The 23,036-nt window shown below is 49.3% G+C and overlaps 1 protein-coding gene across 3 annotated transcripts in view; it reads left to right on the forward strand.

The window, feature by feature from the left end:
• Window positions 1-23,036, forward strand: part of KIRREL1 (kirre like nephrin family adhesion molecule 1) — a 2,247,154-nt gene that overhangs the window by 739,065 nt on the left and 1,485,053 nt on the right. For all 3 annotated transcript variants that reach the window (XM_069635419.1, XM_069635420.1, XM_069635421.1), the window contains one exon: window positions 2,682-2,832. In XM_069635419.1, coding sequence (XP_069491520.1) covers window positions 2,682-2,832 — 151 coding nt within the window. The remainder of the gene's footprint in view (window positions 1-2,681; window positions 2,833-23,036) is intronic.

The raw sequence follows: 23,036 nt of genomic DNA on the forward strand, positions 1-23,036 counted from the left end.
TGGGATGGAGCAGGGGCACTGTTAGCGCTACCCATTGGTGCAGATCCTCACTGGAGTCCTGCCTTTGCACTTGAATTGCAGTTTCCCATTCAGCAGTGATCCACTTCGTAAGATCCCCCCCACCACAGGGTCTCGACCAGACCTCTGGGGCTTTTCCATCCCATGGCTATGCGTCTCTCAGAATGATGGACCTTATTCAGGTCCAGCAAAAGGTCGCCCAGGATCTACTGTGGTGGGCTTGCAGAGAGCATATACTGAGGAGAACCCTTTTGGCAACCATAGCCAGAGATGAGATGTGTCAGACGCCTCCCTTTCAGGATGGGGGGGGGCTTACAAGAAGGATCTTTCAGTCAGTGGACACTTGTCTCCGTCCGAGTCCAGACTTCACATCAACCTTTTAGAGCTGAGGGTAATCAGGCTAGAACTGATAGCCTTTCTGCCCTCGATACGAGGGAAAAATGTCCTTATGAAGGACAACACATTGGCCATGCACTACCTCAACAAAAGGGGGCGTAGGGTCACTGTCCCTGTGCAGAGAGGCAAAGCAGCTCTGGTTTTGGACACTAAAAGAAGGAATCTCTCTTCGGGCAGTTCATCTAGCTGGAGGAAAAAACACAGCAGCGGACGCTCTGAGCAGGCAAAGCACCATCTCCCACGAGTGAGAGTTAGCTGAGGAAGTCCTTCTGGAGATCTTCGCCCTTTGGGGAACCCCTCAAGTGGATCTTTCAGCGACCAGTGTCAATCGGAAGTGCGAGCAGTTATGCTTCAGGGAATTTCCTGAAAGAGTAGCTCTAGGGGTTGTGTTTGTGGTGGACTGGAAATGTCCACTTCTTTCTGCTTTTCCGCCAGACCCCGTCATTCCTCATGTCATCAGGCGGTTGAAGAAGTTCAGGAAATCCTGATTGCTCTGGATTGGGCCAGGAGAACATGATACCCGGACCTTCTAGAGATGGCCATGTGCCCTCCAATTCATCTTCCCCAAAGAGCGGACTTGCTTCTTGCAAGTGGGGGGTCTCCTTCATCGAGAAATCAGTACTCTGAACCTTCACGCCTATTTCTGAGAGGGTTAGATAAAAAGATTGCGACCTTCCGCAAGAAGTGATGGAAGTGTTGCTTTTGGCCAAAAGGCCAGCAATGAAGTCATTGTACCATTGTCTTTTGAACAAGTTATGCTGTTGGTGCAGGGAGAAGAAATTTGATCCTTTTGAGTGTAACGTTACTCTATTTGGCCCACTCAGGGCTGCAAGTAACCACAATCAAGGGCTACTTAGCGGCACTTTCCATCTTTAGAAGGTCACCAGATGAAGGATCTTACTTCAAGATCCTGATTGTGATAATTCTTGAAAGGTTTGACAAACTTGTTCCCGCCGGTTCCTTTCATTGTACCGACCTAGAATTTAAACCTAGTGTTAAGATAACCAATGGGAGCTCTTTTCGAGCCTTTACATTCATGCCCTTTAAGGATGCTATCACTCAAAACTGTTTTCTTGTTGGCTATTACTTCAGCCCACAGAGTGAGTGAACTGCAAGCCATGTCCTCAAAACCAAACCAAAACCTCAAAGGGCAAAGTAGTGTTGAGTGTGCTTCATCTTTTCTACCAATAGTGGTGTCTGAGTTCCACCTTGCACACAGGATAGTTGTACCACAGACTTTCTATCCGACGCCTCATCCTTCTAAGAAGGAGGAGAGACTGCACCGTCTAGACCCAAGAAGGGCTTTTAAGTTACTATATTTCTAGGATGGCAAATATCAGACAGGATGACCAACTTATTTATAGGTCCCTCAGGACATAAACTAGGTTTGGCTGTCACAATGTGAACTATTTCGCGTTGGATAGTTTTGTGCATTACTGAATGCTACTCTGTAGCTGGCAAGGACTTGCCTGATAGTTTGAAAGCACATTCCACTAGAGCAGTGGCTACTACTTCGGCTCTGGAAAGAGGGGTGCCCGTGCAGGACATCTGCAGAGCGGCTAATTTATCTCTTCACACCTTCAGCAGATTCTAATGCTTAGACTCTGTCAGAGGAGGGGGACAAATTTGGCAAAGCTGTTCTCCACAGCATCAATAAATAGAAGTTCTTAACACCCACCTCCTAATACATACTGCTGCGGGAGTGTATCAGAGATGAGGAATATGTGGGAGGACACAATCCATTCGAAGAACAAATTCGTTACCACGGGTAACGTTCTTTTGACTGGATGTTCCTCTTAGGTATTCCTCCTCACCCCTCCCCTCTTACTTGCCAAGAATTTCCATGTTACACCTTCCTTTCCTGCAACGTCAGATGAGTCTCTATCTTTGGTATAGCATGCAGAATGGAAAAAACTAGAACTGAGACGTCATCATCGCCGCGCGTGCTACTTATACCAGAATCAACATTACGGCTGAAGGCGGGACGGAAGCCATCGAGGGCCACGACTCGACACTGCACGGGGCCCGACTCTATGAAATTGTTTTCCGAAGCAAGCTTCAAGCAGACTTGAATATCAAAGATGAGGAATACATGGGAGGAGCATCCAGTCAAAAGAGCATTACCATGGGTAAGTAACTTGTTCTTTGTCACCATATAAAGTTGCAGTCCTAAAGATGAAAGGTGAAGCCCTTGATGGGCAGTTGTAGGAATGTGTACATTTCTTTCTCTTATCAAAGTCCATCTCTTTGTTTTTCCCATATACCAGGAAGTCCTGGCGGATGGCAAAAGGGAGACCACTGTGAGCTGCCTCCTAATCAATCCCACTGATCAGGACATCGGACGTGTGTTTACTTGCAAAACAATCAATGAAGCCATCCCAATGGGCAAGGAGGTGTCCATCAAACTCAACGTACACCGTAGGTGCCCTAAGAGAGCTTGCATATAATATTCTGTACCACTTGATTTATGTTTATTGTTTATGTTTATTGATTTTATATAGCGCTTTAAGCCAAATCTTAATCAATAGCTTAACCTTAAGCTAAAGCTGGTTATTGTGTTAGCGTGTCAGCTTTCTCTGAGAACGCCATCATAGAAAAGGAGGCATGGTCACAGGCTAGATATAAATATCTCTTTCTCTCTCTTTCACTCTCTCTTGTTGCCACACTAGCAACACCATGATTAAGGTAATGCAGGACATTACAGAGAAACATGTTTTCCTCTATTTATTTAACTCGTCCTTCAAAGTTCCTCAAATCTGGAAAAAATAAGTGTGGTTACATCTGAAAGCACACGCTTTCCTTTGGAAATGGGTGTTCAAACATGCTTTCTCCATTTTTTGCACGGATCCAAAAGAATAACTTGTCATCCCCAGTGTGCAATGCAGAAAAGGATGCTGCTCATAAGGGTGTGTGAAACGTCCATTTTATGTTTTACACTGCGTGAGGGTATGTTGTGCCAGGACCACGGCGCAGAAGGCTCAGCTGAGGAGGTAAGGCAAGAGGTCACAGGGGGAGTGAGGAGACACGAAGGGAGGTGGGGGGGCCAGAAGTGCTGAGGTTCTGGAGATGACCCACAAACGAAGAGGGGGGGAGTTTTGGGCAAAGGGGAGGGCAGGGGTTTCCGGGTTGTCCCCGGGATTAGGGAATGTGCATTGTTTTCACACGTTTTTCTTTGCATGTTTGGATCTTTCTCGTAGGATTCAGAGAAAGCACAGATGCGCAACTGATACAGCGCGAAAAACATACATCGGACCATTGAGACAAATGTCTTGAGAATATACTTCAATTTGCGAAATAGTTACCATGCACCTAGACCTTATGGGGCATTGTCGATCTGGGATTTTTGAGTCAATCACTCTTCAAAATTTCAAAATATAATTATAATTCAGGCTTGCTTAGTGCAGCTGAAAAATACACAAACATGCAGGCAAATTGAAAATGGAGTGCACAAAAATACAAATGTGTGTGGCCAGCAATCCGTTTGATTTGGGCATGCGCTTGACACACAGCAAACACACACACACACAAATGGAAGCAGAAAAGCACTCGAAGCACACCATTCATTACACACTTATCATGAAGTGGAATTATGTTGCGAGCTATTTATAATGCTGTAGGACGTTTTAATTGGGTGACTAGTTAGTGGGAAATTTCCACTCACCCAAGTCAGGCGCACACAATTTTTATTTATTGAATACATTTCTTTTTATGAACCTGGCACCCCCAATTTAACAATATTGTTTCACTGCAAGAAATGCAGGGTTGCACAGAAGGTCTGTTTATTAATAAAAATGAATTAATTAAATCAGCTTAAATTTGAACACTTAATCTAAGAAATCCCAATGACAATGATTAACACAATGAAGAATGATCAATACACTGGTCCCTTGAATAATCCAAACAGCATGAACTTGGAAGTAGGCTTTTTAAAGCATCCCATCACCATAGTTATTTTTTATAGAAAACCAAATTAATCAGAATATACCTGCCTATCAAAGTCTCTCTACTTCACCTTTAGTGAAAATAGATACCTCCCCATTTACTCGGAGGGCATGTCGGAATTTCAAACTGTGTTCTTGAACACTCAGATGAAAGACAGGCTACTTGACATTCCTGTTTGTGAATAGCTTGTAAAGAGAAAATATGTATTCAAAGTGTAGGTTTGGTGTATTTCCTGAACCAAGGATAGGATCCAAGTATTCTGAAACTAAGAAACCGAAAAGAGGAACCGCTGGTGACCCGCTGGAAGGTTTGGTACCCTGAGCCCGCTGTCGTCCTGCTGGACCCCTCTGCATCTGATCGAACTAGAAGGTCTGCGAAGACTCTTCGACCCATTAGATTAGTGGGACCAACTATTCTCGGCACCTTCATCCAACCCGGCAAGTGAGCCTTCTCGGAAGCATCCCTGGGCCAACCAGTGGGCTGACCAGCTTGCGCAGGACACTTGCTCTGACACTGCCGCCATTTCGAGGAGACCCTTGAAACTTGGTACATCGCAAGTTCTGTGTTCAAGGCACTCTCGCACCGGATTTCGTACACTTGGCATTCCCAGGTCTGGAATAAAGAGGGGGCACCCGAACCAGAGTACACGCGGTTACCGTGCCGCCCATTTGTGCTGATGAACTTCGCAGGTGTCTTGCTGTTGTGCCCCTCTAAGCCCTGAAGCCTGCTACTAAATTCTATCCACATGCACATTTATGCATGCACTGTAACCACAGTAAAGCATAACTCTTTAATTTCAATGTTCTATTGCAATCAACTGTTTACTCTGTTACTCTGTACCACATGCACAGTTATGCTTGCACTGTAACCACAGCAAAGCATAACCCTCTAATCTCAACTTCCTGCTGCAACCAATTGTTTACCCCTTTTGTTTAAGCCTAAGTCTGCTGTAACAGTGCCACGATGCCTCAGGGCAGTTCTGTGCGCTTTATAAATGCAAATAAATAAATAAATAAAAATAAATACAGTGAAACTGGCCTGATCCATCCACCAGGAGCGGAGACATCGCCACTGTCCCGCCAGGTAATCATCGCTGTTACTTCGCTGCTGAAAGCCGCAGAGCCGCACAACTCGACTGCTGAAGTTTAGTCCGGAGTGCGCCGGGGGTCGGTGAGTAACTGCAACCCTTACCGGTGGCCCCTAGCGCATCCATCCACTTTTACGCACAAGTGTCCCCTGAAGGACACTCTTCTTTCCACACATAGCCTGCGCTATCAAACCTTTCACAACTCCTGGGACCTGTTCTGTCCTTTTGGGGAGACCCTCCACGAATAGTGGGAACTTGTTCTTCATGGCCTTACCCACTTTCCTGAGCTGCTAAAGCACCTGCAAGAGACCCTGTTTTCGCCCTTCTGCACTATCGCATACACCAGCATTTGAAAGTACATTGAGGGCTAGGCTCCTCTCTTCCTAGGGACTGGACTGCCTCTCAGTTAGGGTTTACTTTATGAAGAACTGCCTAAAGACTAATTGCACTGCTTGCTTCCTTATCTTTCAGATTTTGGACCCATTCTGTGCTTTTATCCCTTTAGGCCACTTGGTATTGTGTATATGTATTATAGTAATGTTGTGTTGGTTTGATGTATTACTATCGATAATTGCTGTGTGTTGAATTTCAAAGGCCTTGTATAAATGTACTTATATTTTTAATATAGATGTATCTGTCTGGGAGTGATTTGTAAGTGCCCTTTACTCTGTGTGCTCATTGGGGTCTTTAAGTCACCCTCACCCCTCCTGAGACCTAGTCTTGACCACTGCCAATGCTACCTTGATTGGTATGCCTTGTCCAGAAGGTTACCATATTCCGAGAAACTAGGCTGGCCTTCTGAACCTCTGCCCACCAGGTCAGAGTTCAGAAATCCATCTTAACAGTGCAATGTGCAGTTTAGTTGTCCTTCAAAGGACACTTAAGATGGTGACCGCACTAAAAAGTCTGGCAGTGCAGGAGAGGACAGAATACTCAAGGCAGGCTCGCGAACGCAAGACGCACACAAAAGGTGACCAGGATGAAAGCAGGGACACTGCAGCCGAGCAGCAAAAGCTGTGGAGACACAAGGAGATATGCAGAAGCTCCTGGGTATCGGGCAGCTCGTGGAAGCAGCGTTTGTCATTCCAGACCGTGGGAAGAAGCCTGTGAGTGACCGTTGAGCCACACAGAACGCTGGAGAGACCTCTGCTGACTCCAGGGTGGAAAGCGAACAAAGAAGCTGTTCTAAAAAGGTGCAGGGAGGATCAGAGGCTCTGGAAGAGACCGGGACCCTGGGGCATTCCACAAGCACGCATTTGATAAATATAAGACTGTTAACGATGAAAAGAACATTTGAATGCAGCCATGACACCGTATTAATGCAATACCCAATAAGAAGAATGTATGCAGATAAGACAGCGCCAAGAGAAACGCCAACCCAATACAGGTTAATGAGATGCCTATGTCAGGGTGAAGTTTGAGCAAGTGCTACCATGGGCAAATATACCAAGTATCTCAAAGTGAAAGCCATTTTTATATTACCAAGGAACTGTAAATCAATTAAGAGAAGCACTGGAAGGCAAGTACACCAGGCAGTTGGAGTTAAGTAAAGATTCCTGACAGGAGGGTATACCAGGAAATCTGAAAGGAATTATAAAAGAAATCCTAGCAATATACCAGGCGGATAAGATTGAGTGAAGATTCCTGGCAGGGGAGTACACTGCAGAGTTAAAGCAAATCTTACTGAAAGACTGTTGCAAAACTTGTGATTTTAAACAAGAACTTTGTGTGTCCAGTAAAGGAACAAAGGAACTATTGTTTAAAGCGGAACTTTTGCCAATCTGTTCAAGAAACCAGGCAAAGGAACCATCCTCTTTGTGCAAGGGTCTATACCTTGGAGAACATTTTAGTTGGAGTGATTACATTTTGGTTTTAAACACTTTTTTCTAACATCAAGAAAAAGACATTTCGCGGGGCACCGTCGAGCAGCCAGGAAGATGGCTGACTAGTCTGTGAGCTCTGGCCCCACTGAATCCTCAATCCGAATAAATCCTGTTAATATCCATTTTCTGGACACAACGTGGGTCGCGTATGTGCCGGCGGGGGCACGGCGCTTGCAGCCCAAAGCCGAATCCAGACTGCTGCCAGCTCGCGGTGCGGCGAGCATTCACAAGCTGCACCGGCTGGTGGAGCAGCGTGGCCTGGGAGTCTTACTCGTGTGAGCCACCTACTAGATTTGTGTATCTCTTTGCCGGCGCTGCCGAGTGGCCTGCGCTGGAGACAGCGGGCGCTACTGCGGGGATCCTGTTATCAAATTGCCCGGATTATGATCTAGCTGGTGAGCTCTGACAAGCGTGGGGTGGGCCATGCTGCAACATGCATCATCCAACATTGGCTGTGACGTCCGTGCCAAACCAGTGAGCACGGCCAGTACCTACTCTACTCCTCCTGTGGAACGCCTGGTCGAAGGCGCTTGGTGTGGCGAGGTTCCCTTGGGGGTGCTGGGGCTCCTCGTTGCGCTGGGACCTTAACTCTGGAAACCTCCTGGATGGCCCGGACGGCCCTCTCATTTCTATCTGCCTTGAAGGTGTGCTCCTGCAGAGGCCACGCTGCTCCGGACCTGCCCCGCTGACTGGAGTGAACGCAGGGACAGTACTTTGCCACAGCGGTGCAGCCACTGCCTTTCGGATAAGGTTGGACGGACTTGTGCCGTTGTTGCGAGGGGCCATTGATGGAGCCTGCTACCCTGCTGATTACAACTACCTACCTTGCGTTCCCCATGGCCTGCTGCGGAGGCGCGTATTTGAAGCCGTCATTGCCGAACAAGATCTAGCATCAGTGTCCTCCATACTACGCCAGAGGGCAGACTTTGCGTAGACTATTGTGCCGTTGAAGACCCCCTCGACTGTTAACTTGGGTGGGGTGTGTAGCATCCCGACATCTATCCCACCCCCCTTCCATCGCGACTGGGGTATTACTTGTTACAAGGGGCTCCGGTGGCATTACTCCTGCGGCATCTAGCCCTCCCCTTTTTACATCGCCGGCGACCGGGACTGCCAGTTGATTCGAAGAGTGACGGTGAGTGTGGCGCTCTGCTGCCCCCGCATGGGACCCTTCAGGTCTGGCCTTGTTGCCTGTAGACATCACACTACAAGATTAAAAGGCCCACATAGATGCATGCCAGATTAACTTTGCTCCATATTTGGGTGCCCTTTGTCCATCGTGCCCACGTGTGCATTGCCCATCACCACACGTGAGACTGCTGGTTTGGGGACACTGCAGCGCTCCAGTGATTCTGAGGTAGCCGCGCAGCCACCCTCTGGTGACTGTTCCTGTAATTGGGCCCCTGCCCCTCACCCGATGTTCTTCTAGGAAGGGGAAGGGGGAACCAGCTTGTGCGCATACCACATTTCTGTGAATCCCACCAACATTAACACTGGGGAGTGCTATTAAAGTTACGCAACTAGATCCTGCGTAGGCGCCTGCAGAGGCCCATACTGTGTCCCGAATGGGTTGCTGGTGCGCACGGTCTGCGGTTTATGGGCTGCATATTGATGAATCTACAACACATGGGGCATTTCCGCCTGGGGGATCTTCGGGTGGCACCCTGCTCCATATAATACCGACCTGGGCCCGGAGAATCTTTCTGCAAAGACGATTTGGATCAGCATCAAACTCTGTGCAGTGCACGTTGCATTATCTATGTGTGGGACAACCTGCTGGGTTCCCCTGGCCACGCTCCAGTGACCGTGGCGCTGGGGAGGCTGAGAGGTTGACCTTCTACTGACAGATAATTGTAGTGTCATCCCTCCGGGTGCACACCGCTCTACATCATCCTCTGGAGCCCGTTGTCGCCCATGTTCATACGGCTCATGTCGCCCTGGCTTTGCAAAAAGGCAACATGACAAAACAGTCTGATGGCAACAAAAAAGGCCATATGGACACCTATACCAAAACTCTCGCCAAATCCTCAGGAGTCACTGAATCGGTGGCCTGCGATGATCATCCCACTGCTTTGGGTGCTACTAGAGATGACCATTTGCTTGCGGCTATGCAAAATGGATTAATGGCGGTCAATATGACACTGGACGATATTTTGTCCCCTATTGGATCCCTGAAATCTGATTTGGAGAAGGAGGGCGCATTCCCTAAAGGAGGCGGAGTCGAGTATCCGAGACACGGAGGACAAGGTGGGTAGGCACGATCGTGATATTGCACAGCTGCAACAGGAGGTCTACAAGAGCCGCAATAAGTGTGAGGATTGGAATCACGCTCTAGGCACAATAATATCTGCATTATCGGGATCCCGGAGTCAGCCTGCAAGGGCCAGATGGAACCTTTCATCGAAGATCTATTGAAATCGATGTGCGACGCTTAAAGGTTCTCCCAACACTTCCTGGTAGAGAAAGCACATTGTGTGTTGGCTCCTGTCCCCAAGCCGGCTGCCCCCCCTCACACTACCCTGGCTAAACTACTTAACTATCGTGACAGGGACCTCATTTTGCACTTGGCCAGGGAAAAAGGGTGCGCTGCGATACGAGGCCTCCGATATTCACATATATCCAGACTTCTCTGCCAATGTACAAGCTAAGCAAAATCGTATGGTCCTGTCAAAAGACTGCTACGCATGAGACAAATCCCCTATGCACTGCTGTACCCGGCAAAATTGCGTATCCAGCATGGTGGATGCGCGCACTTCTTTGAGAGCCCAGCTGATGTCACGGCCTACATAGAAGCCTCCATCTCCATACCACTTCCGATACAGGATGGTGGGGGAGGCCGCAGCCACCGCAACAATCATCCGGATATAATGGACATTCATTGAGCAATATGAGCGGTGCAGTGTTTATTTTTCTTTTCTTCTCTTTATAGTGCTGATCATGGATATGCAATTCCTGCCTTTCAGGGGCCGGCTGCATGCACTGCGGCCTTCGTAGAGCTAGCTTTCCTTGTTCACAGTGTCCCATAGGGGCTTTCCAACTAGTTCTTTGTTCTCTTATGGGGTACATAGTCAAGTTGGAGATGATGATGATGTGGGTGGTGGGCAGGGAGTGCATAGAGTTTGGGGTTAGCGATGTACAAGTTATTCAACGGAAACAAGGATTTGAATGTTTTGTTATCATATTATGTTCTTTACTAAAAACCGGTGCAGACTGTCTCTCGATAACACATTTAAGTATCATTCTATGTTTCTCTTCATGTAGGTTTGGGTCCTCACTTAATACAATCATGACACTATGATCTCCCTCTTGAGCTGGATCGTCCGGGCCTCAATCATCCTACCAAGTCGCGCAAGGTAGTTGCATATATTAATCGTCAGGCCCCCTAAGTAGTGATGCTCCAAGAGACACATGCCCAAGGGGCGCTCAACTAAAGGTTTGCCACAAGCTGGGGATCGCAACGTTGTTACACCAACTACTCTTCCCAAGAGGGGTGATGACATTGATACATACCTCGATTCCCTTTCAGGAAACCAAGCGCTGCAAAGACCCGCAAGGGAGGTACGTGATATTGTGGGGCGATTTAGCTGGAATAGACACAATACTAGTCACTACATACAGTCGCAATCTAGATTACCCAGAGTTCTATGGCCAAGTGTTTGGCATTTTGCTGTGGGAGCCTGCTCACATATTATCTGGGGAGGCGATTTCAACTCTATCCTGAACTGTGCGCTCCACCGCCATCCAGTGAGATTTTACCAACTCGGGCCACACAATTCTGCATATTATGCAACAACTTGACATGGTTGACACATGCAAGATCGCAACCCAGCTTTGCATGAATATACCTTTTACTAGTCGGTACATGATGCTCAGTCCAGGAATGACTATTGGTTGGTTCCGACCACGTTAATGGCGCAAGTGCAGGACTGTAAGATTCACCCCCGAACAATCTCAGATCATTCTCTTGTTACTCTCACAGTACTCTGGGATGGAGCAGCCTCACCTCGCCCTCCTTGGCGCATGCCTTCCACATGTCTACTAGACCGTGTCTTTTTGGAAACACTCCTTAATGGGCTTGTTTTTTTTCCATAGAAATGAGGGTTCTCTGCAGCACCACGATACTGTTTGGGTGGCCTTTAAGGTGTGCGTCAGAGGGGAGGTTATCTCCATATCCTCGGGCGATTTGAGGGAAACGAGACAGGAGCTGGGTAGAGTTGAGACTGACCTGAGACAAATTGAGAATGAGTATGGCACCACGCACAACAGAGCACTACTGGGTCTCATTAAAGGAAACTTACTAAAATGTAGGGAACTGGCTGACAGGGAGTTCCGTCTGATGTGTTATCCCATTGAGGATAGGCGATATGGGGAGGCGGATGGACCGGGCCGATTTCTTGCTCACGCTATTAGATCTGAGAAGGGAGCTCCACATATCATGGGGCTCAGGGGGCCATCTGGACTTCTCCTCACCACTGCCAGGGCAATTAATGGAGAATTTCATAAGTACTACAAGACTGTTTGTAAACTCTGGAGGGGGGCACTATGGTGAAACTGGAGAATTATTTGGCCGAGATAATGTTGCCTACAGTGACGCAGGAAGCGCAGTTGGCATTGAATCAACCTCCGACCCTGTAAGAGATCACGGAGGCTATCATGGCACTCCCATCTGGTAAGGCCCCCGGCAGAGACGGTTTAGGCATCGAATTTTATAAGGAATTCTGTGTCATCCTTGCCCCCAGGTTGCTGAGGGTATGGGAGGAATCAATTCGACTCCGCCTGCTAACCCCCTCTCTCTCAGAGGCTGTAATTAAAGTGTTATTAAAGCTCAACAGACCGGCCACTGATGGGGCCTCTTACAGGCCCCTATCCCTCATTAATTTGGATACTAAGATTTTGGCTAAATTACTGTCCACTCGTCTCCTGCCCTGCATGCTTTCTCTGGTCCACCTGGACCAATCTGGTTTTATTCCCGGCCGCTTCACGGCTTTCAATCTATGCAGGCTATTCAGCATTATTATTGTTAATCCACAAGCACAGGCTGTGGCTGCCTCGCTTGACGCCGAACAGGTTTTTGACTCTGTCTCTTGCCAGTTTCTATTTGTGGTACTCCAGCGGATGCGATTGGGAGATCGTTTTGTGCAGTTTATTCGCCTGTTATATGCTTACATGGGTGCCAGAGTCCACTCTGGATGCACGCTCTCACCGATCTTCGTGATGGGTCGCGGTACGCGGCAGGGCGGCCCACTATCCCCTTTGCTTTCTGCGCTGACAATGGAACCCCTTTGCATGCATAATGCGACTCTAACACACTCATAGAGGCTTACAAATAGCAGGTCCGCCACACATAATATCTCTCTATGCCGATGATAAGCTGCTGTATATTCGAAATCTGGTGCGTAATCTTTCTCCACTCTTGGATGAGATCCATAAATTCTCTACAAATTCAGGGTATCCTATCAACAAATCCAAAATCGGATTCCCGCTGACTGATGCCACTTGAACTCCGACTGACCTAATGGGATTCAGGTGGGTCCACACAAGTTTAAATATCTGGGCATAGTGGTTTCACGTACACATCATTCTTTGCTGACAAACAACCATGAGGTATATTTATTAACACTGGCGGATAAGCTGGGTCTCTGGGCCAGATTCCCCATCTCGATGTATGGCAGACTCTCTATACTAAAGAGGATTGTGGTCCCTAAATTACTGTACTATTTTACCAACATTCCCGTCTGGCCGAGGCGATTGTTCTTTGATAAACTACTTTCCTTGGCAGTTGGTTTTATGTGGGGAGCCCCGGGGATGAAATGGGAGGGATTGACCAGACCATTTGAACAAGGTGGCCTGCAAGCTCCTGATTTTGAGTTACATAGTCTCGCAGGCACAGTTTGCCGGCTACTCTAATGCTACGTACAGACTAATACAATTTATGGTACTGAACCAACTACATTACACACCTGCACTTGTAGCTAGGTACGCACCCACATCCTGTAGCGATTGTGCCAAATGTGGGGCTGAGGTTGGGGACTCTATGCACATGTATTGGAGCTGCCCAAGGATTTCCCAGTTCTGGCGATCAGTTGCTGACCGCTTAGAAGAGATTACAAATACCCCCGCCCCCCTGCACTCTCACCCCCCAAATACTTGTTTGGGGACATCGGAAAGTTACCAGTTAAGATGCACCACCTCTTTAATTTGGGGTGTCTGATTGCCAAAAATGTTATACTGAACTACTGGAAAACGGAAGATGCTCCTGATATCACTTTATGGCTTAGAGAATTAACTTTTACTAACGAAAGGGAAGAGATTTACATATCATTGGTGTCATCCAGCTCCATACCTAAGGACATATGTTAACCATTCTGGGAGTATTTAAGGAAGGTGAGGCCTGCTCAATAACTGTATCATGAGTTGCTATGTCTAATACTTCCATATTGTTTCTACATTGCTTGTTTGATTGAATGTTACTGTGCCCAAACTGGAATGTAACAAATTTGTATATGCAAGTGCTTCGAGTGGGTAAGTCTTCACTGCACTGAATAAAGTTAGTTTTAAAAAAAAGACATTTCCTTGCACCCTTTGTTGTTTTGTTTTAGTGTAAGGGGCTGGATAGGACATTTTGGACACAAGGGTGGCTTTTCAGTTACTGACTTCCTGACAGACTGATCCTTCGTTTTGATTTTTAGGTAGGGAAACCCCTCTTATAATAGGTTTAGTTAGGCAGTTTCCCAAACTGCTTTTGTTTCAATAAATGTCTTTACTTGAGAATATGAATTACCTTGTGTCGACCTCTCATTTCTGATACCTAATAGTACACAGTGAGATGTCCTGTGGTTCCTAAAATGATGTGCTTGGGCATTTCACATTTGTCGTCAGGGGATCTCCAACCTAAATAACATAGGATATGTTTATTCAAATCTATAATTCCTGAAACGCACGCATTCCTGAAATATTTAGTAATTTCCCAGGATGTGCAGTCAATTTATGTACCCCGACCACTTGGTACTTTCACAAATAAAAAAGGTCTGTGATTTCATCTGTTCCTCTTAGTGTCTTGACTTGACTCGTCGTGAAGAATATATGGGCCTCTGTCCCCAAGTTCCACACAGAGAGAAAGAAAACTACTCCCTGAGTGGCCTTGAGACCACAGGTGGTTGTTGTTTCGCAGGACCAGACGCTGCCGAGGACCCCAGAGCTGTGGAATGAATTTAGGTATTAGTACAAACAAGCACAGTACTGTCAACAATGTAACTGTTATTGAAAAAGGGCTTACCCAAGGGTGATTTTACAACTGCCAGGAACTCTGAGGCTGTGGTGCAGGGAAGCGTCAGCAATCCTTAAAGCCAGATGCCAGAAAACCCAGCGCTGGCTACCACCTGATGATTCTTGGATGTATTCTTAATACTGTGGTAACGTAGCAGTTCAAGGAACCCTGAAGACCGTAGAACACTTGACAAAGCAGAGAAGGGTAATCCAAAACAATCCGTTAAACGTTAGCCAAAGTCCAAAAGTCCGTAAATCCGAGCAGAAACCAAACACCAAATCCAAGGAGCAAGAATAACCAGTCCGTAATCCGTAGGCTTGAGGTCTGCATTCAAATGAATCCAACGTGAATCGAAAACGCCAAACAGTGTCGTGAAACAGCTGTGAAGCGGCGAGTGGTTCAAAGTGCGCCGCTTTTATCCCTGCCGACTCCTGATCACGTGAGCGGAGTTTAGGGCACGTGACTGGGAATCCGGCCCGGAACCAGGAAGTGGTTGCCGCCAACTGCTCCTGCTCCAGCCCTCTCACAATCTCCATGGCAGTTGCCACTGGAAACGAGGGAACAAATAATATCGCCCTCTGACAGAGCCTGGAAGCTGGTGACGCCTCCCTCGCACCACAGGTAGCGTGACCATGTGAAGGGCTGACTGTGACTTGGAGAGTCTCGCTGTGTTATGTGTCAGGGAGTCCCCGGGGGAATGAGTGTTCTGTAAGGAGGTGCGCCTGACCTTCCTACTGCGCATGACACTTATAGTATATATCAGTTCAATTATACTTCCCCATGGCTTTATACTTATTTGGGCATTTCGAGGGGATTGGGTCCTCCGACGTATTCCATATCTATGACAGGTAATGTCCACAGCTGTGCTGCTTCGGAAAATCTTTGGCGTCTGCGTCCTGCGTCGATGACATCGAAGCGCCGTCCCCGAGGACCTCCTCCGACGGCCGACGTCACCCGATGTGATAAGTAGGACGCACGACGCCCATAGCCTAAGTTCTGTTTTTTCCGCAAACGTGTTAGCTTCCTGAATCTCGGTACGCCTCGACTCGTTGGAGTTGCTGTTTTCTATTCTCGGTTCATTGAGCCTGTTCGGTTTGTTGTGAAGACCTGTTTGTGGCGATGTCTTTCTCTTCTTCAACCCCGCGTCCGGGCTTCAAGAACTGCGGGGACTGTGCGTCCAAGATGTCAGTCACGGACTCGCACGACGCCTGCCTCTGGTGCCTCGGGGAGGCCCACGATACGGACGGCTGTGTGGACTGCCAGTCGCTCACTGCAAAGGCCTTGCGGGAACGCAAGAAGAAGCTGTCGGTAGGCCGGGTGTCTAAGCCCCGGAAGTCGAGGTCTGCGGGGCTTTCGACCAATGACTCGAGGGGTGACTCTCCGCGTCATCGTCGGAAGTCCGGGGGGTCTCCTTCCAGGAGTCGGTCTCGCCACTCCTCCGCCTCTTCTAGGCATTCCGGGAAGCGCCGGCATAGGTCGCCTTCCCCGTCCTCTTCCGAGGAATCCGCCCGTCGGCGGGTCGCTTATCCCTCCATGCAAGCGACACCGGAGGAATGGGCTTCCTTCGGGAAGCAGATGCTAGCGATTCTGGAATCGCAGGGCACCGGTCCGTCCGTGCCTCCGAGTGGGGTCAGTCGGCACCAGTCGAGAGACACCGCCCGTACGCCTTCGGGCTCGGGTGGTCGGCACGGCATGCGGGAGAGGTCCCGCTCGGACAGGGATAGCCGTTCTCGCCATGGCCGTTCCAGGTCCCGGTCCGCGATGCGCTCAAGACCGCGTGATTCTGGGCCGTCTTCGAAGAAGACGTCGACGCCTGTGGCGCCGAGGTCGTCGACGATTACTCTCGATGCTCCGCCTCCGAGGGGGTCATCGACACTGTCGGCGCCCAGGTTGTCGAGAGACACGCTCAGAGCTCCGGCTTCGAGGACAGTGTCGACGCCATCGATGCTGGCGGCGCTGCAGCGGACGTCGACGCTGATTCGATCGACATCGGCGCCTTTTCTGCCGGCGCCGACTCGTTCGGTGCCCTCGACGCCTTTTGAGGCGGTGGTGTCGGAGGGGCCCCGTGGCATGGGGTTTGCCCCTAGAAAGGCTATGGCTAAGGTCCGGCACTGCTTTGGTCCGCAGAGTTCTTCCTCTCCCCGCCTGGAGTACATTTCAGAGGGTGATGAAGGCTCTGATGGAGGCCTGGTTCCGGTTCGGGTTCCAGATGACCTTATCTCGGGCCATAGCCAGTTTGATGACCTGAGGCAGTCGCTGCGTGATGCCAGTGGACTGGACACCTCTCCGGAGGTGGAGTTTTGTCAGCCGGAGCCTGGCACTCATGCCGATTCTTCATATTGGCACCTTATGTCTCGGGTTACCGAGTACTTGGGTTGGTCAGCTCCCCCAGGGGAGTTCATTCAGGATGATCTCACGGACATCCTTGATCTCGGTCCACCCACTGACCCGGTTTTGCCTTTTCATATGGCTCTGCAGAGACTGGTGGCGGCGGCTTGGACTGCTCCGGAGAGTCTCCTGGCAGTGGGCAAGTCTTTGTCGCGAAAATACCGTCCAGCCAGTAGCGACCCCTGCTACTTGTCTAGGCACCCCACCCCGGAGAGTTTGGTGGTGCAGGCGGCTATGGCCCCGGCAGAGCAGGCGTCATATCCTACCATCCATCCGGATAGGGACGACAAACGTTTTGACGGCTGGGCGAAGAAAGTGTTTTCTTCGGGGGGTATGGCGCTTCAGGCGGCCAACTCCATATGTGCCTTGTCTCGTTTCACACACACTCTGTGGAACTGTGTTGCATTAGCGGCTGATCATCTTCCCGAAGGGGACGAACGGGATGGTTTCCTTGCTATGGTTCAGGATGGCAAGGATGCTATGTGTAAGGCCGTTCAGTCGGGTTTGGACTTGGCGGATTGTGTCAGCCGGTCCATGGCAGCGAGCACCGTAATGCGCAGGTTTGCGTGGTTGCGGAAGTCTGGGTTCGCTCCTGATGTGCAGTCACGGCTCCTCAACATGCCTTTTGACGGTGAACACCTTTTCGGCAGCAATGCTGACGAGAGCCTTGAGAGGTTGCAGACCTCTCAAACTGCAGCGAAGTCGTTGGGCACTGCAGTTCTCCAAACTTCGCCTTTTCGTCCTAGGGGACAGCAATGGAGGGGTGGTTCCTTTCGCTATTACTCGTCCTTCAGTAAAGCGAGTGGAGCTAGCAGTCAGAGGCCATCGTAAGAGTACAAGCGGTGGAAACAAAGGTACTCGCGGTGCCATGTCCGCTCGGGCAGTTGCCTCTTTGCCCTCAGGCAACGCCGCAGCCGCTACCACTCAGTCATGAGGCCAGGTCCCATGGGTCGCCGGTTGGGGGAAGGCTTCGGATGTGTGGGTTCTGGAGATCATAACCCACGGCTACTGTCTTCCTTTTTGGCCGAGGCCTCACAACAATCCACCAGGAAACCTCTCTTTGAAGTGTCCGGATCCGCTCCTTGCGCAGGAAATTCAAGCCCTGCTGGAGAAAGGCGCCATAGAACTGGTGCCTGTAGCGGAGAGGAACAAGGGATGGTATTCCCCTTATTTTTTGATTTCGAGATTTCGAAGAAAGACGGGGGATTGAGACCCATCATGGACTTGCGCGGTTTGAACAAACTCCTCAGGAAGGAAAAGTTTAAGATGGTGACTCTTTCTCAAGTCCTCCAGGCCCTTCAACTTCAGGACTGATTGGTGTCTCTCGACCTCACGGATGTTTACTTCCATGTTCCGATCCATCCCAAGCACAAGAAGTACCTGTGGTTCGCGGTTGGCGACTCGCACTTTCAGTTTCGGGTCCTGCCGTTCGGATTGACCTCCGCCCCGAGGGTTTTCACCAAGCTCATGGTGGTGGTGGCAGCGCAACTCAGGAAAGGGGGGGATTCACATCTACCCCTACCTGGACGATTGGTTGATCAGGGGGAGCTCTCCCGAGCAAGTCCTGGATCATCTGTCCGTCACCTGCCACTCCCTTCACAGGCTGGGCTTCTCCCTCAATGTAAAGAAGTCCCATTTGACACCAACGCAGCGGCTCCAGTACATCGGAGCAGTGCTCGACACGTCCCTGGGCCAGTGTTTTCCTCCTCAGGTGAGGGCTCTTCACATTCAGCAGATGGTGCACAAGTTTCAGTTTCCCCAGAATCTCCCAGCGTCCGAGTTCTTGAGACTGCTCGGCCTCATGGCATCCTGCTTCCTTCTGGTGCCATAAACTCGTCTGCGGATGAGATCTTTGCAGTGGGCACTCAAGCTCCATTGGTCTCAGTCCTCCAGCAGGCTGTCGGACCCTGTTCAGGTGCCGCCCTCGGTAGCCCGGGACCTTCTGTGGTGGGCCGTTGAGGGCAATCTGATGAAGGGGGCCCCATTTTGGCTGCCCAGGTGACGATTGTGACGGATGCATCCCTCACGGGATGGGGAGCTCATGCCAACGAGTTGACAGTCAGCGGTCGTTGGTCTCCGTCGGAGTGCAGACTCCATATCAATCTGTTGGAGCTGAGGGCCGTCAGGCTAGCCCTGAAGGCTTTTCTTCCAACTGTGCGCGGGAAGAGTGTCCTGATTCTAACGGATAACACGGTGGCCATGCACTACCTCAACAAAAACGAGGGGGGCAGGGTCACTTCCGCTGTGCAAGGAGGCGATGCAGCTCGAATTCTGGGCCATCCAGCAGGAAGATTTGATCTCGGCTGTTCATCTGGCCGGAGACGACAACGAGACGGCGGACGCTCTGAGCAGGCAGAGCTCAATCTCTCACAAGTGGGAGCTGGCTCGGGAGATTCTCCTGGAGATCTTCGCCCTTTGGGGTACCCCTCAAGTGGATCTCTTCGCCTCCAGTGTGAACCGGAAGGGCGAAATGTTTTGCTCGTGGGAATTTCCTCCAAAAGGAGCCTTAGGCGACGTGTTCGTGGTGGAGTGGTCATTCCCACTGCTGTACGAGTTTCCTCCAGTCCCCGTCATCCCGCAAGTGCTGCGGAGGTTACGGATGTTCGGTTCCCGGATGATCCTCATTGCTCCGGCGTGGGCCCGGAGGACGTGGTACCCGGACCTTCTAGACTTGTCCATCTGCCCTCCACATCGTCTTCCCTACCGAGACGATCTGCTCTCACGGGAGGGGGGGTCAGGTTCTCCATCCAGAGGTCAGATCCCTCAACCTTCACGCTTGGCTTCTGAAAGGTTGAGGTATAAGGATTGCGACCTCCCTGAAGACGTGATGGAGGTGTTGCTCTCGGCCAGGCGGCCGGCAACAAAGTCTCTGTACTATTGCCGTTGGAGAAAGTTCTGCGACTGGTGCAGAGTTCAGAATGTAGATCCTTTTGAATGTGACATTCCCGTGATTCTGTCTTTTTTGCTTTCTTTGGCCCACAGGGGCTTGCAAGTGGGGACCATTAAAGGTTACCTGGCGGCGCTGTCCATATTTAAGCGCTCGTCTGAAGAGTGCTCCTATTTTAAGATTCCTTTAATTTTGCAGTTTTTGAAAGGGCTCACTAATGTGTTCCCTCCGTCACCTTTTTTGGTGCCAGGTTGGGATTTGAACCTTGTTCTTAAGTTTCTTATGGGTGCTCCGTTTGAGCCTTTACATTCTTGCCTTTTGAGGCTGTTGACTCTGAAAACTGTGTTTTTGCTTGCGGTTACTTCCGCTCGCAGAGTGAGTGAGTTACAGGCACTTTCAGTTAAGCCACCCTTCACTGTGTTTCATAAGGACAGGGTTGTCCTTAGAGTTCGTCCTTCTTTTCTTCCGAAGGTGGTTTCGGAATTTCATTTGAGCCAGAAGGTTGTTCTTCCGGCGTTCTATCCTCCTCCACATCCTGGTAAGGAAGAGGGGAGGCTCCATAGGCTGGATCATAGTAGAGCGTTGAGCTTTTATATCTCGCGCATGTCCCGGGTCAGAGTGGACGATCAACTTTTCATTGGTTACGCTGGAAAACGTTTGGGACAAGCTGTGACGAAACGGACTTTGTCTCGTTGGATTATTTTAGCTATCTCCGAGTGTAACCGCTTGGCGGGTAAGGACCCTACGGTTGGCTTGCGGGCCCATTCTACCAGAGGAGTGGCTGCGTCTACTGCCCTGCAGAGGGGAGTTCCTATTCGTCACATCTGTGATGCAGCCACCTGGGCTTCAGTACATACTTTTGTACATCACTATTCCCTTGATTCCATCAGGGGGCAAGATCTGGCCTTTGGCAAGGCAGTTCTCTATTCCGCAATTTGATTGGGCATGCTAAATTTGTATTCTAAATTCTTTCCCACCTCCTTGCTTGGTACTGCTTTGGGAGTCTGTCATAGATATGGAATACATCGGAGGACCCAATTCCCTCGAAGAACAAGTTACTTTCTTACCTGGTAACGTTCTTTCAATGGGATGGTCCGACGACGTATTCCATATCGCTCCCTCCCTGCCTTCCCCGCTGCAGAATTTCTTTTGCGATTGCAGCTTGCGTTCCGCAAGGCCTTGTGTGTCTGACTGGCAGAAAACTGGTGGCACACGTTCTGGGAAAAAACTATAACTGAGGCTATGGGCGTTGTGCGTCCTACTTATCACATCGGGTGACGTCGGCCATCGGAGGAGGTCATCGGGGACGGCGCATCAACGTCATCGACGCAGGATGCAGACGCCAAAGATTTTCAGAAGCAGCACAGCTGTGGACATTACCTGTGATAGATATGGAATACGTCGTCGGACCATCCCATCGAAAGAACGTTACCAGGTAAGAAAGTAACTTGTTCTTCTTTTGGTTGTCTCGCAGACAGCCGGGAATCCTCTTAAGGACTGTTTCAATTCTCCCACTCTAGGAACAGGTGGGCATCAATCAGCAAGATGGGGTCAACTTCCCTCCCAACACCTGTTTTCCCTCTTTCTGTATGGGGTCTGGGGCTTTAACTCCAGATAGGCTTTCATTATAGTATACTGCTAATAAATCAAAAATGGTTCCAAAAGGAAAGCAGTCTGTTGCATTGTCCTTTCTGTTGTTGTCACTGCTCTTTCTGTCAGTCACTCCATCCCAGTCACTGAGTGAGCAAGTGAGTGTCCCAGAATATATGGGTTTGGACTTTTTTTTTTCTACATTAGAAACCCCTGCCTTTAGAGGTAGGTATAAATTATCTAACCTACTCTGCCAGTCTATGCGATTGGATAATGTTCCAAAAGTGACATCGTACTAAACGTACTCCTTTGTACTCTTTGGACATATTAGTGAAGGGCAGTCTAATGAGAGTAACTTCCTCACCTAGTTTCCCTTCCATTTGATGTGATGTCTTGGATAATTCTACATTAAACCGGTGAAGTATTTTGTCACATCATGTTCCTCGCATGTGATCATGTTACTAATCAGTTTGCCAGATTGCTCTCACTTAGTTGGAAATAGGACCAAGAGAATTCTCATTTCTCATAGATACAGGAACAACCAAATCCTAAATACGGGAAGGGGGATTCTCAATGTCAAACAAGGTGATGGCTAAGCAGGGCTTCTCAGGGGCGGTGGTGGCGGTTCCAGTAACAAAAGATTTGCCACTAGCAATAGGGGCGCAGCATATCATGGCGCCACTACTGTATTCCAAGGACACTCCTATCAATAAGCTTGGGAGAGACTTAACCAGCAAGCTAAACGCCACAATATTATTCACGGAAAAAGGGATGGTGTGCACAATGCCAGGCATTTACTATACATGAGTGGCCGCATTCCTTCTGGCGGCACACTTTTCAGAGCACACAGTGAGGCCAACGCATGTACACGAGCAAGTTTTTGTACAGGGACGAGATACTGCTGGGATGGGTCCCGGGAATACGAGGAATTGCTCTTCAGACCACAGTGCCAGAAGGATGACATAAAAGGAACCACACACGTACTGCAGTCAGAGGAGGTAGTGATACACAAAGACGTGGTAATCCTAGGCGAGACGGACAATGACAACATGGAATGGCGTACAGTGTTCAGCATTAACCCAACACTGACAGTGACATGTGTAACGGATGAACAGTTGTTCTCCGATGAGGAAGAAGAGGGAGAGAAGATGGTATTGCAGCTACAGTTACCTTGTCTAGTCAAAGTAGTAGAATGCCAATACTGACACAACTGTTGAAGAGGCAAACGCCCAGATGAAGATCTCAAAAGGGCCCCAGTGAAATTATGGACCAAAGGACCCCATGATGTATGGGTAATGAAAGGAGAGCGGGCAGTGAAGGTAAAATTAAAGGACGGACACTGCTGCCCCATGCAAAACAATACCCATAGTCCAGAGAAGCAGATGAGGGAATATACTTCACCTTACATGCGCTATGGCAGCTGGGCATCATACAGACATCCTCATCGCCATGCAACATGGCTATATACCCAATAAAGAAATCAAAGGGTGGGTCATGGAGATTTATACAGGATTTGCGCCCTCTGAAAGATGTGGCTGAGGCACAATTTCCTTTTGTACCGAAACCAAGGATAGCTCA

Source organism: Ambystoma mexicanum, chromosome 1q, assembly GCF_040938575.1.
Source record: "Ambystoma mexicanum isolate Mex_15411 chromosome 1q, UKY_AmexF1_1, whole genome shotgun sequence".
NCBI classification, from domain to species: Eukaryota; Metazoa; Chordata; class Amphibia; order Caudata; family Ambystomatidae; genus Ambystoma; species Ambystoma mexicanum.